The 14662-nt window shown below is 54.8% G+C and overlaps 1 protein-coding gene across 3 annotated transcripts; it reads left to right on the forward strand.

Annotated features, from left to right (window-relative positions):
• The first annotated feature begins 1075 nt into the window (after positions 1-1075).
• Positions 1076-8178, forward strand: C11H9orf50 (chromosome 11 C9orf50 homolog). 3 transcript variants are annotated; one of them, XM_088841704.1, is made up of 7 exons: positions 1076-1592; positions 1884-1977; positions 2080-2193; positions 5188-5348; positions 7019-7181; positions 7334-7454; positions 7809-8177. In XM_088841704.1, exons 1-7 carry the CDS (start codon positions 1076-1078, stop codon positions 7905-7907), a joined length of 1269 nt encoding a protein of 422 aa, XP_088697830.1. In that variant the 3' UTR covers positions 7908-8177. The 3 variants fall into 3 exon arrangements, with proteins under 3 accessions (XP_088697830.1, XP_055257138.2, XP_088697831.1); XM_055401163.2 differs by having other exon boundaries at positions 7334-7490; positions 7809-8175; XM_088841705.1 differs by lacking the exon at positions 2080-2193 and having other exon boundaries at positions 7334-7490; positions 7809-8178.
• The last annotated feature ends 6484 nt before the right edge of the window (positions 8179-14662 follow it).

Genomic DNA, 14662 nt, shown 5'->3' on the forward strand with positions numbered 1-14662 from the left:
TCCAGGGGATTTTCCCGACCAGGGATCGAACCCGAGTCTCCTGCTTGGCAGGCAGATTCTTTAGCACGGTGCCACCTGGGAAGCCTGTTCAGAGCTGATAGCAATCTGGGGAGTAGGGTGTGGTAGGGAGGAAGCAGGCTCAGATCCCAGTGTCAGAAGCTGGGGCGGGGGGCGCGGTCTGGGGCTCTGTCTCCAAAGGGGAAGTTTGTTAAAAATAAGTGTCTTGACCTGACCCCAGTGAATTGGAATCTAGGGCATCTGTGAAGCTCCCACCCAAGTGACTCTGAGGCCCCAGCAGGAATGGGCAACTTCAGGGCAAGCCACCCCTTTAAGCTGGTTCCAGCTTTCCCAGTTTCTACCTGAGAGCTAGTAATAGTAGAACAAGTTGAACACTCCAGGTGTTAGGTGCTTTCCACATGGTGCGCTTTCGTTCTCACAAAGGAGCAGGCCCTGGGTTATCCCCATTCTACAGATGAGGGCACTGAGATCAATTAACTGGCTTGCACAAGGGTACAGCTAATAAGTAATGGCAGTGAAAGTCGCTCAGTACTGTCCAACTCTTTACGGACCGCATGGACTGTAGAGCCCGCCTGGCTCCTCTGTCCATGGAATTCTCCAGGCAGGAATACTGGAGTGGGTAGCCATTCCCTTCTCCAGGGGATCTTCCCAACTGAGGGATGGAACCGAGGTCTCCCCCATTGCTGGGGGATTCTTGACTGTCTGAGCCACCAGGGAAGCCCCAGTAAGTAATGGAGCTGAGACTAAATCCTAAATAACAGTTTTAAAATAATAATAGCAGTTAGGCTTTGTAAAGCAGGTAGAACGTGCCTGGCATTATTCTAAGCCATTTACATCTGCCGGCTCATTTAAACGTCACAGCAACTTGAGAATGTGGGTACTCTCACCGTCACTTTTACTGTCTGGCGGGCCAGTGGGTACCCCCCGAACCACACTGCCGCGCTCTGGGCGCTATGGCCTGGGGGGCTGGTCTACGCGCTCCTGTCCACTTCCCACGGCACCCGCCCTCCACCCCCAACTGGCGTGAGGATGCCCTGAGCTGAGCGCGGGGCCAGACATGCCCCGGCGTCGCGCCAGCTTCTGGGCCCAGCAGGTGGCGCCCGAGGGGCTCCCCGGCGGCAGCGATCGCCGGCGCAGAGACCCGCTGCTGCCCAGGCTGCTGCGGCCTGAGCTCCGAGCAGCCTCGGGCCCGGGGGTCTTCGGGGTCTCGAGGGCTTCGGAGAGCGGCGCCAAGTCGGGGCGGGCCCCCGCGTGTGAGTCCTTGCACTCGGATCACGGGCTGGGCTTCAGGAGCGCCCGGTCCCGCCTGCCGGTCCTGCCCACCGTGGCCCAGCGGCCGGCGAGGAGCCGGACAGGGCTGAGGTCGCTGCTGCCACCGCCCCTGCTCTTGGCCGGCGAGTCCCCCGAATCGGCGCCCGCATGTCCCAAGCTCAGACAGCGCGAGGACCCTCGCAGGGGCTCGGCCAAGGAGACCTCCGATTCCTTGGGCTCCCTCCTAGAAGTTCTCCCGGGCCGGTTCCGGCCGTTCCTGAGACAGTTCAGGGCTGAGTCTGCGGAACCGCTCCTCCCACCGAGTGAGGCCCTACGGCGCCCCAGGGGGCGGGGCTGCGTCATACCCGGTGGTGGGGGCGGTCGGAGTGGGGGCGGTCGGGGTGCGGGGTCGCACCACCTGGCATAGAAGGATGCTTGTATTAGTGAAGTAGGGCTGGCAGAATCCTGACAACCACCGCTTGAGGGAGGGTCTGCCATTGTACAGATGAATAAACAGGCCCAAAGCCCTGTAACCAGGAAGAGCCTAATAAAGACTGTCCCCAAGTGAAGGCTCCTAACTCTTTCTACTTCATCCTGCCCGCCCCCCACCCCAGCACCCTCAGCATCTCAACATCAAAGGCATCCTGCATCAGCGTTCAACGGAAGTCCTCCTCGGGGTTCCAGCTCCCACCTCCTCCCAGACCTTGGGTAAGCATCAGTGACCTCTTCGTGGGGACAGGGTTGTCATCAACGCTCTGACCATGGGGGACCCTGATCACTCATATCAGGTGTGGCCTATTTGTTTTCAAGGGGCCAGTCATCCTACCTCAAGAATAGCCTTAAGAAGATTTTGCTCCATCAGATACCTGCCCTGGGGCCCTTGAGTAGGGATTACCCGCAGTTCACCACGGTCAAGGCCAATCAGTGAGTTGTGGGAAGATGGAGGTAGGGGGGTGGGGAGAAAGAACATTTATTTCCTTCCTCTGTCTTTCCAGAATTTATCCATCTGTCCACCTGCTCATCCATCTATATGTCCATCCATGAATCAGGTCTTCTCCCAACCTGTTTAAGGATCATCCATCAACATCTATGAATCCATCCACCCATTCATTAACCAGGTCTTCTACCCACACATTCATAATTCATTGATGAATCCATTCACATTTTCATTCTCCTGTTCACCCCTCCACCACTGCATACATCTGTGAACCAGGTCTTTGACAATCTATTCAGGAATCTCTGCATCCATCCATCCACTCATGAATCAGGTCTCCTGTTGATTCATTAATCCATCTCTCCAGCCAGCCAGTCATCCAGCTATTCACAAACTCCCACAATTCTATCCACCTATCCATGAATTCAATGACTGATCATCTACCGATCCTTCCATCCACTTGTAGATCCAGGATACTGTCCATCACTAATCTCATCATGAAGCCAGTCTACACACCCACCTACATAATCATTCATCCACCCACGCATCCAAAACTCTACCTATCCTCCTAAGATCCAAACTTTATATTAAGACCTTTTTTTGGATTCCCTGGCAGTCCAGTGGTTAGGACTCAATGCTTTCACTTCTGTAGCCTGGATTCTACCCCTGGTTGGGGAATTAAGGTCCTGCAAGCTGAGCTGTGTGCCAAATGAGAAAGGCTTTTCCACTAATTCAACCATCAGTCCACCCACCCATTCTTTCACCCACCCTGCCATTCACTCATCCATCTCTTCCTCTAACTTTGATTCACTTTTACTATATGTCAATGGAGAAAGTGAAGGCGCTCAGTTGTGTCTGACTCTTTGCAACCCCGTGGACTGTAGCCCACCAGGCTCCTCCGTCCATGGGATTCTCCAGGCAAGAATACTGGAGTGGGTTGCCATTGCCTTCTCCAGGGGATCTTCCCGACCCAGGGATTGAACCGGGTCTCCTACATTGCAGGCAGATGCTTTAACCTCTGAGCCACCAGGGAAGACCCAGGGAAGAAGCCACCAGGGAAGAAGTCAATGGAGAAGGAAATGGCAACCCACTCCAGTATTCTTGCCTGGAACAGTCCGTGGACAGAGGAGCCTGGTGGCTGCAGTCCATGGGGTCACAGAGAGTCAGCCATGAGTGAGTTACTGAGCACATATGTCAAATATTGGGGTAAATAAAATAAGGAATGGAAGTAGGAAGAGCCTGGGCACTAGAACTTAGCTGGACCTGGATGCAATGGCTCTAAGGGAGGGAGAAAATAATGCAGAAGTAGTTCCCCCTGCTTAACCCTGGATGAAAGGTGAAGAGCATAGTCCTTCAGTTTAAAGACCAGGGACAGTACATACACTAGACATGCCATTCCTTCTCATCCTGGGCCCATGGCAGACATTACTAATTGAGCACAGCACTTTTCCCCCACTGAGCCTCAGAACCCTTCTTGACAGTGCTCCAGGAAGACACCGCCTATGGATACACACCACTGTTGCATAACTACGTCCCAATGCATGTAGCCGACACCGTCTTGGTCATCTCCTGGCTGCCTGACTCTTTAAGGGACTCATGAAAAGTGTCCTCTCTGTGTCCACATGGACATAAAGATGTGGTCAGATAAATGGAGACAGGTATATCCATAGGCATGTACTTAAGATTGAACATGGCATTTCTGAATAACAGAGCCATCGATGGATCAAGCACACCATCCTGCAGCATTGCTCTGGAGGCTGAAATGAATAACAATAAATATAACAATCACAGAGCCCCTTTACTGAGCCCAGGCCCCTGGCCAGGCTCCTTACTAGATTCCTCACATTTTATCTGATACTCACCAAACTCTTAGCGCACTTCTAGGGGGGGTGTTAGTGTAAAGAAGCCGCGTATCAATGCAGGTTAGACAAAAAAGATGCGAGTTTGATCTATGGGTCAGGAAGATCCCCTGGAGTAAGGCACAGCAACCCACTCTAGTATTCTTGCCTGGTGAATCCCATGGACAAAGGAGCCTGGCAGGCTACAGTTCATAGGGTCACAAAGAATCAGACACAACTAAAGCAACTTAGCATGCACTCAAACTCTTATAGGGCTTCCCAGGTGGCGCTAGTGGTAAAGAACCTGCCTGCCAGTTGGGAAGGTCCCCTGGAGGAGGGCATGGCAACTCACTCCAGTATTCTTGCCTGGAGAATCCCATGGACAGAGGAGCCTGGTGGTCTATAGTTCATAGGGTTGCAAAAGAGTCTGACATGACTGAAGAGACTTAGCACGCACTCATGCAAACTCTTGTAAGGATATTGTTATCCTGCCCACAATACACAATACATAATTTAAAGGGGAGATCTGCTGGTGGTCTACCCAGTGTCACAGGACTGGGATGGTTCATAGTTGAAATTGATGACTGTGAGGAACAGTTATCAGAGATGTTTACTCTTGGCCCTGCAGACCCTGGAGGTGTGGGGTGTGCTTTGCAGTCTCTTTCACGTCTTCCCAGCCTTGTACTGTGGGTACAATGATCCCATTTGACAGACAAAGAAACTGAGGCTCCAAGAGTTAGAATTGAAACCCAGGGATCACCCAACTCCTGAGTTCATATCCTTCTTCTCTCTGCTGAATTGCTTGATATATAAGAGTGCCCGCTCTGGAACCAGGATTCATAGCCCAGTCCCACCCTAACCAGCTGTGTGATCTTGGGCAAGTTGCAAAAAAAAAAAAAATTAAAAAAACTCTGTCCCTCAGTTTCCTCATCAGTAAAATGGGACTAATAATCGTGTTTCACAGGGTTGTGTGGGTTTGGTGGGCTGATGCCTGTTACGTGCTTGATCCATTGCTTTGGAGGGCAGGAAGTGCTCAGGAGGGACCTGCTCTGATGGTCAGGATCCCACAGAGAGCTCTGGTGGACGTGTGTGTTGGCAGAGTGGCATGGAGGCTGGTGGCTGAGCCCCTCTCGTCTCTCTCACCAGGCCCCAGGCTACACAGGCCCTCAAGCTCAAGGCTGTGCTCACCCACAACTCTTCGGGGGAAGGCTCAGGGCACCGCAGGCGATGTTGCCCGTTCCGAGTGCGATTCGCTGACGAGACGCTGCGAGACGCAGCGCTCCGTTACTGGGAACGCAGCTGTACTGGTGAGCAGACAGGAGGGGAGCCCCGGAACTCCAGAAAGTTCCAGCCTGAAACCTGGCCAGCAGAGGCTGAGCACTGGTACTGCAAAGGCCAAGAGGCCATTGACCCTGCAGAGGAGGCCCCTGAACTGGCCTTTCCAGAAGCTTTTAGGGTGACCTTCAAGGACCGTGTAGAGGGTCTGAGGTCCAGCAGAGGTGGCTCAAGGCAGATGGTGCCAGGGAGCAGCTGGGCCCAGAGAACAGGATCTGCCCAGGCCTGGCCACCACGGAAGGATTGCTCACTACCAAAGGTTCCCACATGCTGTATCCTCTGCGCACCTTGGAACCCGCACCCATAGCCTGCAGACCCCACCTCTGGCCTCCAGGGGCTGTAGAAGGTGGGAACTGAGACACTTCTGAAGGCAGACCTCAGGGGCCTGGCTGGGGAGGTGTCCAGAAAGTTCTAGAAGATCACACCTCTGCGGGAGGCTGGCACCACCTGGTCCAACAAGGAAGCTCGGAACCGACCATCAGTCCCAGGTTCCCCGGGGAGAACTTTGCTTTCAGCTCTTTGGGTGATGGATGTGGTCGTATCAGTGCTGGCAGTTTCCCAGTGCTCTCTGAAGCGGGTGTCACAAGAGGCAAGCAGGAAGAATACACATCCTCGCTCTAGTGTGACCCTTCCCAAGGCCCCCTTTCCCCATCTGCCTGGCCCTTTCTCTTCTCAGGATCCAGCAATCCATCCAACAGCCTCATCTATTTATTAAGCACCAACTGTGTGCACTTTCAGAGAACAGCTGCTCCGAAGCCTTGCTGAGGATTGTTATTTTTCAGTTGCTTAGTCATGTCCGACTCTTTGTGACACCATGGACTGCAGCACGCCAGGCTTCCCTGTCCTTTACCAACTCCCAGAGCTTGCTCAAATTCATGTCCATTGAGTCAATGATGCCATCCAACCACCTCATCCTCTGTCGCCCCCTTCTCCTCCTGTCCTCGCTGGGGGTAAAGTCCTCAAAATCCAGGACCTTGGCTGATTCAGGAGCAGCCCCCTCACGATCACAGGAAGTTGGAGGTGGAAGCTGAAATTTTGCCCAGTTTTGTTTGATGGGGGAAGCCAAGGCCCCAAGAGCAGATGACAAGCAGCTGAGAAGTCAGAGTCCACCCCAGCCACCTCTGGGAGTCCCAGGAAAGGGAGGGGAACCTGGAGAAAGTCTCTTGGGAATGGCAGCTGGCTGGCACGGGAGACACTTCCTTGGCAGTTACCGGGCACAGTGCTGTGGCCATCCCCTTGGGGCACCAGAGCAGGGATTTCAGGCTTCCTGACCAGCCAGAGGGGCAGCTGTTGGTCAGGAAAGACTCCAACCCTGTAGGATTCTCAGCATCATCGCTTGGATTCCCTGGTGGGGCCACTGGGCTTCCCATGGTGGGAAAAGGGGGTCTGTTTTGGGCTGGAACAGGAGTGGGTGTGTGGGGAGAGGATGGCAGGGGGTGCAGAGCTTGGATAAGAAAGGTAGAAACAGTCATGCAGGATAGTTTTAAAACCAGAGCCTCCTCTGGAGGCAGCCAGAAGGTGCTGGGGAGCCTTGGGTTGCCATGGAAACAGGGCTCTGCCTGTCACAGGGAAAAGGCGGGAGGGTGGGGTACAGGTGGCCCCGCCCGGGGAAGAGATCTCACCCATGTCCCCTCTCCTTCAGCCCGGCAGGGCATTTTCGAGGACAGGACAGCCAACCCCCGGTCAACAGCATCGGATCGGGTGTTCGGGAGTGTCGGGAGATGGCTGGAGAGCTTGCCCAAAGCCCTGTACCCAAGCGCCAAGGAGACTGCAGGCAGCCCTGTCAGCTGCGACTTCCCGGGCCTGTGAGGCTTTGTGGGAGGGGGCGGGATTCACGGGCCTTCTCCTGCTGTAAACCTCCCTGTCCGGCGGTGATCCGGGCCCTGGAGGGTCCTCCCAGCCACATGGGACCTGGGATTCAGGGTCCATGCAGCTCATGGGCTCCTATCCCCCTCAGGTCCACTCTGGAGCCGAAAGGCCACCTCCCTGAGGACACTTCCGTGAACAGCATCCTGCCCTTCATCCCCAGGGCCACCGCCCAGAGGCAGCAGGGGGACCTCAAAACCTTCCTGGAGCAGGTGGGCAAATCATCCTGTTCCTGGAGCCAGAAGCTGGTGAGCACTGCTGGTGGGCAGCCATCTGGAGTGCCCTGCCCGGTGGGAGGGTGCCCAGTGGGGTGGCTTGGTCTCTGGGTAAAGCCTCTGTATGTGCTTGCCTAAGGGGCGGGCTTTCAGGCTGGACCGCCTGGGGTCAGATTCCAGCTCCTACCCTGCTATATAGGTGGGGGCTTTTTTAATGTCAGTTTCTGCATCTGTAAAATGGGGCCGACCGCAGTGTCTGCCCCCTCGGGCCGCAGTATAGAACCCCCTGGGCCCAGGAAACCCCATCTCCTGCCCAGAGGTCCCTGAAAATGGCCCTCCTCCTTGCTCTAGGAGTCCTTCCTGCCCAGTTTGGTGCTGCACACAGTCCTGAAACGAGGCTGCCCTAAGGGGTACCAGCTCCTCCTGCCTTCGGCATCGCATCGCAGGTGAATGGTCACTGGTGTCCAAGCCCAGCCGCGGACATGGCTGAGGGGTGAGGAGAGGCGTTCCCTGACCCACAAATAAAAGTGCATCCAGGTGGCTGCTATCTGCTGCCGGGTCCCACCCTGCAAACCTCTCCAGGTGCCTTGTTGCTAGTCTTCAGGGGTCCTGGACCAGGGGGTCCGGAAGGGGTAGGGTAACAGAAGATGTAGACATGAGGCATCTTTAGGGGTCAGGCTTGTTCCAAGTGAACCATTCTGGGAGGGGGGGAGACCCTGCCGTATACCCCAAACCTGGGTCCACGTCTCTGTCAACCTAGATCAGCCCACACCTGAAACAGACACCTGCTCTGAACCACCCCCCGCCCCCAGCCTCCATCTTTGACTGGAACCAAAGGCTGCTTGTTGTTGGAAGAGGACCCTCTTCCAACAACACAAGAGACGACTCTACATATGAACACCACCAGATGGTCAATACCAAAATCAGACTGATTATATTCTTTGCAGTCGAAGATAGAGAAGCTCTGTCAAGACCCGAAGCTGACTGTGGCTCAGATCATGAACTCTTTATTGCAAAATTCAGACCTAAATTGAAGAAAGTAAGGAAAACCACTAGACCATTCAGGTATGACCTAAATTAAATCCCTTACAATTATGCAGTGGAAGTGACAAATAGATTCAAGGGATTAGATCTGATAGACAGATGATCTGAAGAACTGTGGATGGCGGTTTGTAACATTGTACAGGAGACTGTGATCAAAACCATGCCCAAGAAAAAGAAATGCAAAAAGGCAAAATGGTTGTCTGAGGAGACCTTACAAATAGCTGAGAAAAGAAGAGAAGTGAAAGACAAAAGAGAAAAGGAAAGATATAAGCATCTGAATGCAGAGTTCCAAAGAACAGCAAGGAGAGCTAAGAAAGCCTTCCTCAGTGATCAATGCAAAGACATAGAGGAAAACAATAGAATGGGAAAGACTAGAGATCTCTTTAAGAAAATGAGAGATACCAAGAGAATATTTCATGCAAAGATGGGCGCAATAAAGGACAGAAATGGTATGGACCTAACAGAAGCAGAAGATATTAAGAAGAGGCAGTACTCTTGCCTAGAAAATCCCATGGACGGAGGAGCCTGGTGGGCTGCAGTCCATGGGGTCGCTATGAGTTAGACATGACTGAGCGACTTCAGTTTCACTTTTCACTTTCACACATTGGAGAAGGAAATGGCAACCCACTCCAGTGTTCTTGCCTGGAGAATCCCAGGGACGGGGGAGCCTGGTGGGCTTACATCTATGGGGTCACACAGAGTCGGACACGACTGAAGTGACTTAGCAGCAGCAGCAGCAGCAGCAAGAATACACAGAATAACTATACAAAAAAGATCTTAATGACCCAGATGACCACAATGGTGTGATCACTCGCCTAGAGTGACATCCTGGAATGTGAAGTCAAGTGGGCCTTAGGAAGCATCACTATGAACAAGGCTAGTGGAGGCGATGGAATTCCAGCTGAGCTATTTCAAACCCTAAAGGATGATGCTGTGAAAGTGCTGCACTCAATATGCCAGCAAACTTGGAAAACTGCAGTGGCCACAGAACTGGAAAAGGTCAGTTTTCATTTCAATCCCAAAGAAAGGCAATGCCAAAGAATGCTCAAACTACTGCACAATTGCATTCATCCCACGTGCTAGCAAAGTAGTGCTCAAAATTCCCCAAGATAGGCTTCAAAAGTACATTAACCAAGAACTTTTAGATGTTCAGGTTGGAAGAGGAACCAGTGATCAAATTGCCAACATCTGTTGGATCATAGAAAAAGCAAGAGTGTTCCAGAAAAACATCTGCTTCATCGACTACACTAAAGCCTGACGGTGTGAATCACAACAAACTGTGGAAAATTCTTAAAGAGCCAGGAATTCCAGACCTCCTTAGCTGCCACCTGGGGAATCTGTGTGCGGGTCAAGAAGCAACAGTTAAAACCATTCAAAACTGTGAAGGGAGTATGTCAAGGCTGTATATTGTCACCCTGCTTATTTAACTTATATGCAGAGTACATCATGAGAAATGCCGGGCTGGAGGAAACACAAGCTGGAATCAAGATTGTTGGGAGAAATATCAATAACCTCAGATATGCAGATGACAACACCCTTATGGCAGAAAGTGAAGTGAAGTTGCTCAGTCATGTCCGACTCTTTGCGACCCCATGGACTGTAGCCCACCAGGCTCCTCAGTCCATGGAATTTTCCAGGCAAGAATACTGGAGTGGGTTGCCATTTCCTTCTCCAGTTTCGGGATAAGGGACTTGCTAAGCGTTGCCAGCAGAAAGTGAAGAGGAACTAAAGAGCCTCTTGTTGAAAGTGAAGGAGGAGAGTGAAAAAGCTGCCTTAAAACTCAACGTTCAAAAAAACTAAGATCGTGGCATCCAGTCCCATCATTTCATGACAAATAGATGGGAAAATAATGGAAACAGTGAGAGATTTTATTTTCTTGGGCTTCAAAATCACTGCAGATGGTGACTGCAGCCATGAAGTTAAAAGATGCTTGCTCCTTGGAAGAAAAGCAGTGACAAACCTAGATGCATAGTAAAAAGCAGAGACATTACTTTACTGACAAAGGTCTGTATAGTCAAAGCTGTGGTTTTTCCAGTAGTCAGTTGGATCGTAAAGAAAGCTAAGTGCCAAAGAATTGATACTTTTAAACTGTGGTGTTGGAGAAGAGTCTTGAGAGTCCCTTGGACTGCAAGGAGATCAAACCAGTCAATCTTAAAGGAAATCAGTCCTGAATATTCATTGGAAGGACTGATGCTGAAGCTGAAACTCCAATACTCTAGGCTCCTGATGTGAAGAGCTGACTCACTGGAAAAGACCCTGATGCTGGGAAAGATTGAAGGCGGGAGGAGAAGGGGACAACAGAGGATGAGATGGTTGGATGAAATGGTCCATCAGCGACTTGAATGGACATGAGTTTGAGCAAGCTTGGAGAGTTGATGATGAACAGGGAAGCCTGGTGTTCTACAGTCCATGGGGTCGCAGAGTTGGAGACCACTGAGCGACTGAACGGAAAGGCTGCTTGTGAAACTCCCTGGTAGGGTAAGGGCTTCCAGACTGTGGCGGAAGGGAGAAGCATTCGTCTTCTGCGTTCCCCAGGCCAGGTTTTCACCATCTGGTCCCTGGAGGGAAGCATCTGGGTGGGCAGGGGCCAGATGTTTCTCTGCTAGTTGGGGCGGGGGGTGGTACCAGGAGTGGGGGAGTGTTCGGAGTCATATCAGGAGGTGGTGAAAGACGAGGTGGCAGGAACCGCCTGGAGTCCTCCTAACGCTGCACTGACCCAGCAGCGCCACATCCTTCTGCCTGTGTGCCAGGTTTGGCCCTGCCACACACCTCCGTGCCCGCCACTGGGCAGAGTTCAGCCCCCTCCCCTTCTTGAAGCCGCGCTGTGGCTCCAAGCCCTCGCCAAGGCCAGCGTCGAGGTCTCTTTCGCCACCTGCTGGCCACCGAGGGAACAGCCACGGAACCCACACCCAGTGGGTGCACTGCTGCAGAGGAAGGGAAGGGATTTGGACTGGACGGGCCGCGGGGTTCGTGGGACCAGGACGGGTGGTGGATGGAAGAGGGAGCTGTTTTCTCTTTTTAAAAATTCTTAATTGAAGGATAATTGCTTTACTGAATTTTGCTGTTTTCTGTCAAACCTCAACATGAATCAGCCATAGTAGACATCTATCCCCTCCCTTTTGAACCTCCCTCCCACCTCCCTCCCCATCCCACCCCTCTAGGTTGATACAGAGCCCCTGTTTGAGTTTCAGGAGCCAGACAGCAAACTCCCCCTTGGCTATATATTTTACATATGGTAATAGAAGTTGAGGGCGCTGTTTTGAACGACTGCTTTGCTTCCACAAAGGGGTCAGTTCAGTTCAGTTTAGTCGCTCAAGTCGTGTCTGACTCTGCGACCCCCTGGGCTGCAGCACGCCAGGCCTCCCTGTCCACCACCAACTCCCGGAGTTTACTTAGTCTCATGTCCATCGAGTCGGTGATGCCATCCAACCATCTCATCCTCTGTCGTCCCTGTCTCCTCCTGCCTTCAATCTTTCCCAGCATCAGGGTCTTTTCCAATGAGTCGGTTCTTCGCATCATGTGGCCAAAGTTTTGGAGTTTCAGCTTCAGCATCAGCCCTTCCAGTGAACACCCAGGACTGATTTCCTTTAGGATGAACTGGCTGGACCTCCTTGCAGTCCAAGGGACTCTCAAGTCCTGTGGGGGATGGGACCGGAGGGGGGACTGCAATTCCTGGGATGACTTAATCTCTCCCAGCCCCTCTCTGACTTGCTCGGCCTCCCACTCCACCAGCAGTTCTGTTTCCTGGAGAGCCTGCGAGTCCAGAAGGAGGCTTGCTTCTACTGCACCTCCTCCTCTTGGCCTTCGCGCAGGCCAAGCTCATCGGCTCCGAGCCTCTGTACCCCCCGCAAAGTCGTCGCGGACGCCCCCCCCAAAGGAGGCCACCGGCTGCAGCGCCGCGCCGCGCCCACGCGGGGGCAGTGTTGGCCTGGCTTTGGCGCCGCCCGGCGCGGCCGAAACTTCTCAGCCTCTCGCTCAAGGGTCGGAAACTTTTCCCCTCGCGCGGCGCTGGCGCCTGGCGTCCTGCCCCTGCGAGAGCTCTCCGCGCCGGACCGCGGACGGGGACCCCGGGGGACGCTCCCAACCCCTTCCCCCGACGGCTCTTTCTCGCTTTCTGTCGTTAAAGCAAAAACTCTGCTTAAGCTTGCAACAGCGGGGTCGGCCGCGAGCACTGGCGATGGAGTCCCGCGTGCAGAGCAGGGGCGGGAGTCGGGGTGTCAGGGCGCCCCAGGGCGGGGCGGCGGGGACCCGGCAGGCGGCCTCGCGGGGTCCCCAGGCCGGCTTGTCGGGGACCCCTCGCTCCTCGCCCCACCCCGCCACGCCCTCCTCGCATCCCTTCCGCTCGCATCGTCCCCCTGCCCCGGGGTCCGCACCCCAGCCCTGTTTCTTCCTTCCCTCTCAGCGTTCTCGTCCTCTCTCCTGTCTCCCTCTTCGACAGACACGGATTCTGTGTCAAGAGGACCTTGAGCGGCCCCGAGCCTCCCCTCCTGCCACTCCCAGCAGAAACGCAGGGACACACGGGGACAGGCGCCTGCGCGCGCGCACACACACACACGCACAGAAACACACGCATCGCACACGCACAGGCACCACATCCCAAGATCCACACCACACAGTTAGAAACCCCACATACGAGGGAATGCCCACACACCCTCCCACGGTTGGGGATCTGCCAGTGAGCGCACCCCCACCTTCTGGGTGCACTTGTTGCCTGGGAGGCCGCAGATGCAGCCCCCACCGCAGTCCTCTGTAGCCCTTTCCAGCATGCCCCTGCCCCTCTGCACACAGAGCTTGGACGTGGGGTGACTAAGAAGGGGAACGGAGGGAGGGACTTGCTTCAGGGAGGGGAGCAATCCCTCCCCAGTGTCCCCAGCGGGGTCTTTCCTGCTGGTACATTTCCACTCGGGGCTTGCACATGGCCAGTCCCTCCTGGGCTCCAGGGAGCCTCATGGCCGGAAGGCCCCAGGAAGCAGCTGTGGCTGGAGCTGGCCGCCCCTCCAGCTCTTGCTCCCCACAACCTCAGACCCCTTGAATCTCCGGAGGATGGGGGGGGGCAGGTGGACCACCCTCCGCCCACGAACTGGTCCCTTCCACTTCCTGTCTGCCGTCCTCAGTCTGGGCCATGGTAGCACCCACCCCATTCCACCCCCTATCCTGGACCGCCTGCCTGGGCCGTGGGCAGACCTGCCAAACCAGGGCTGGCAGCCAGAGCGCGTTTGGAGGGTGGTGGGGAGGGAGGAAAGGAAGTGATGGGAGAAGCAGGAAAAGCACCCCTCCTTTCTCCTGGGAGTCCCCCCTCACTGGGCCTCTCCACCCTCTGTGAGGGCATCTCCTTAGCTCCTTAGCAAATAAGGAAACTGAGGGCCAGGGAAGTTCTGAGGTCTTGTCCAGGCCGTGCCTGCCGCTGGAACTGGAGCCAGGCCCATGTGTGTCCCAGACCAGACCCACCCCCCCCTCCCCCCGACTCCCCACCCTTCCTCCACCATCACCACCACCAACCCGCCTGACCCCCCCAGCCTCCCCACCCTGGACCTTCTCTCACAACCATTCCTTATTGAGAAAGCAAAACCCAGAGAGGCTCATCTCTTTCTCAAGGTCACTTCGTTTTTAAGTGTTGGAGTCAGGATTCAAATTCAGCAGGATGAGAGGCCAGCTTGGGATCCCGGGCCTTCCTCTCCCCGGGGCAAGCAGGGTGGTCTGGAGCCCCTTCCTGCCCCGGGGTCTGTCCTCCAGCGCTGGGGCCCCTGGGAGGCAGGAAGAACCCGGGCAAGGCCAGGGAGGGAGAGATGTGGAAGGTGGCGTTTGGGGAGGCTGTGGAGACTGGCAAGTGGCAGGGCTGGAGCAAAGGGTCCTGAGAGTGGGTCTCAAGAATTCCCTAGAAGGCGGGACTGGGCTCACAGGGAGGGGGGACGGGGGTGCTGACTCCAGGCAGGGTCAGAGAGGCGCCGCCGGGAGTCTGGGTGTCAGTGTGGAGCCGCGGGGACGCAGAGCCCGAGAGAGCATGCCCTGCATGGGGCTCCAGGGATATGAGCTGTCCCAGGGGCTCTTTCCCCTTCATCTGCAGGCAGTTTGTTGAGCACCTACTGTGCGCCACACTCATGTTGGGCCCTGAGCACACAGTGGGCACTGCCATGTGCAGCCCTGCCATCCAGAGGCTACAG

Source organism: Moschus berezovskii, chromosome 11 (assembly GCF_049115385.1).
Source record: "Moschus berezovskii isolate FMDL1 chromosome 11, NW_MosBer_1.0, whole genome shotgun sequence".
Taxonomy (NCBI): domain Eukaryota; kingdom Metazoa; phylum Chordata; class Mammalia; order Artiodactyla; family Moschidae; genus Moschus; species Moschus berezovskii.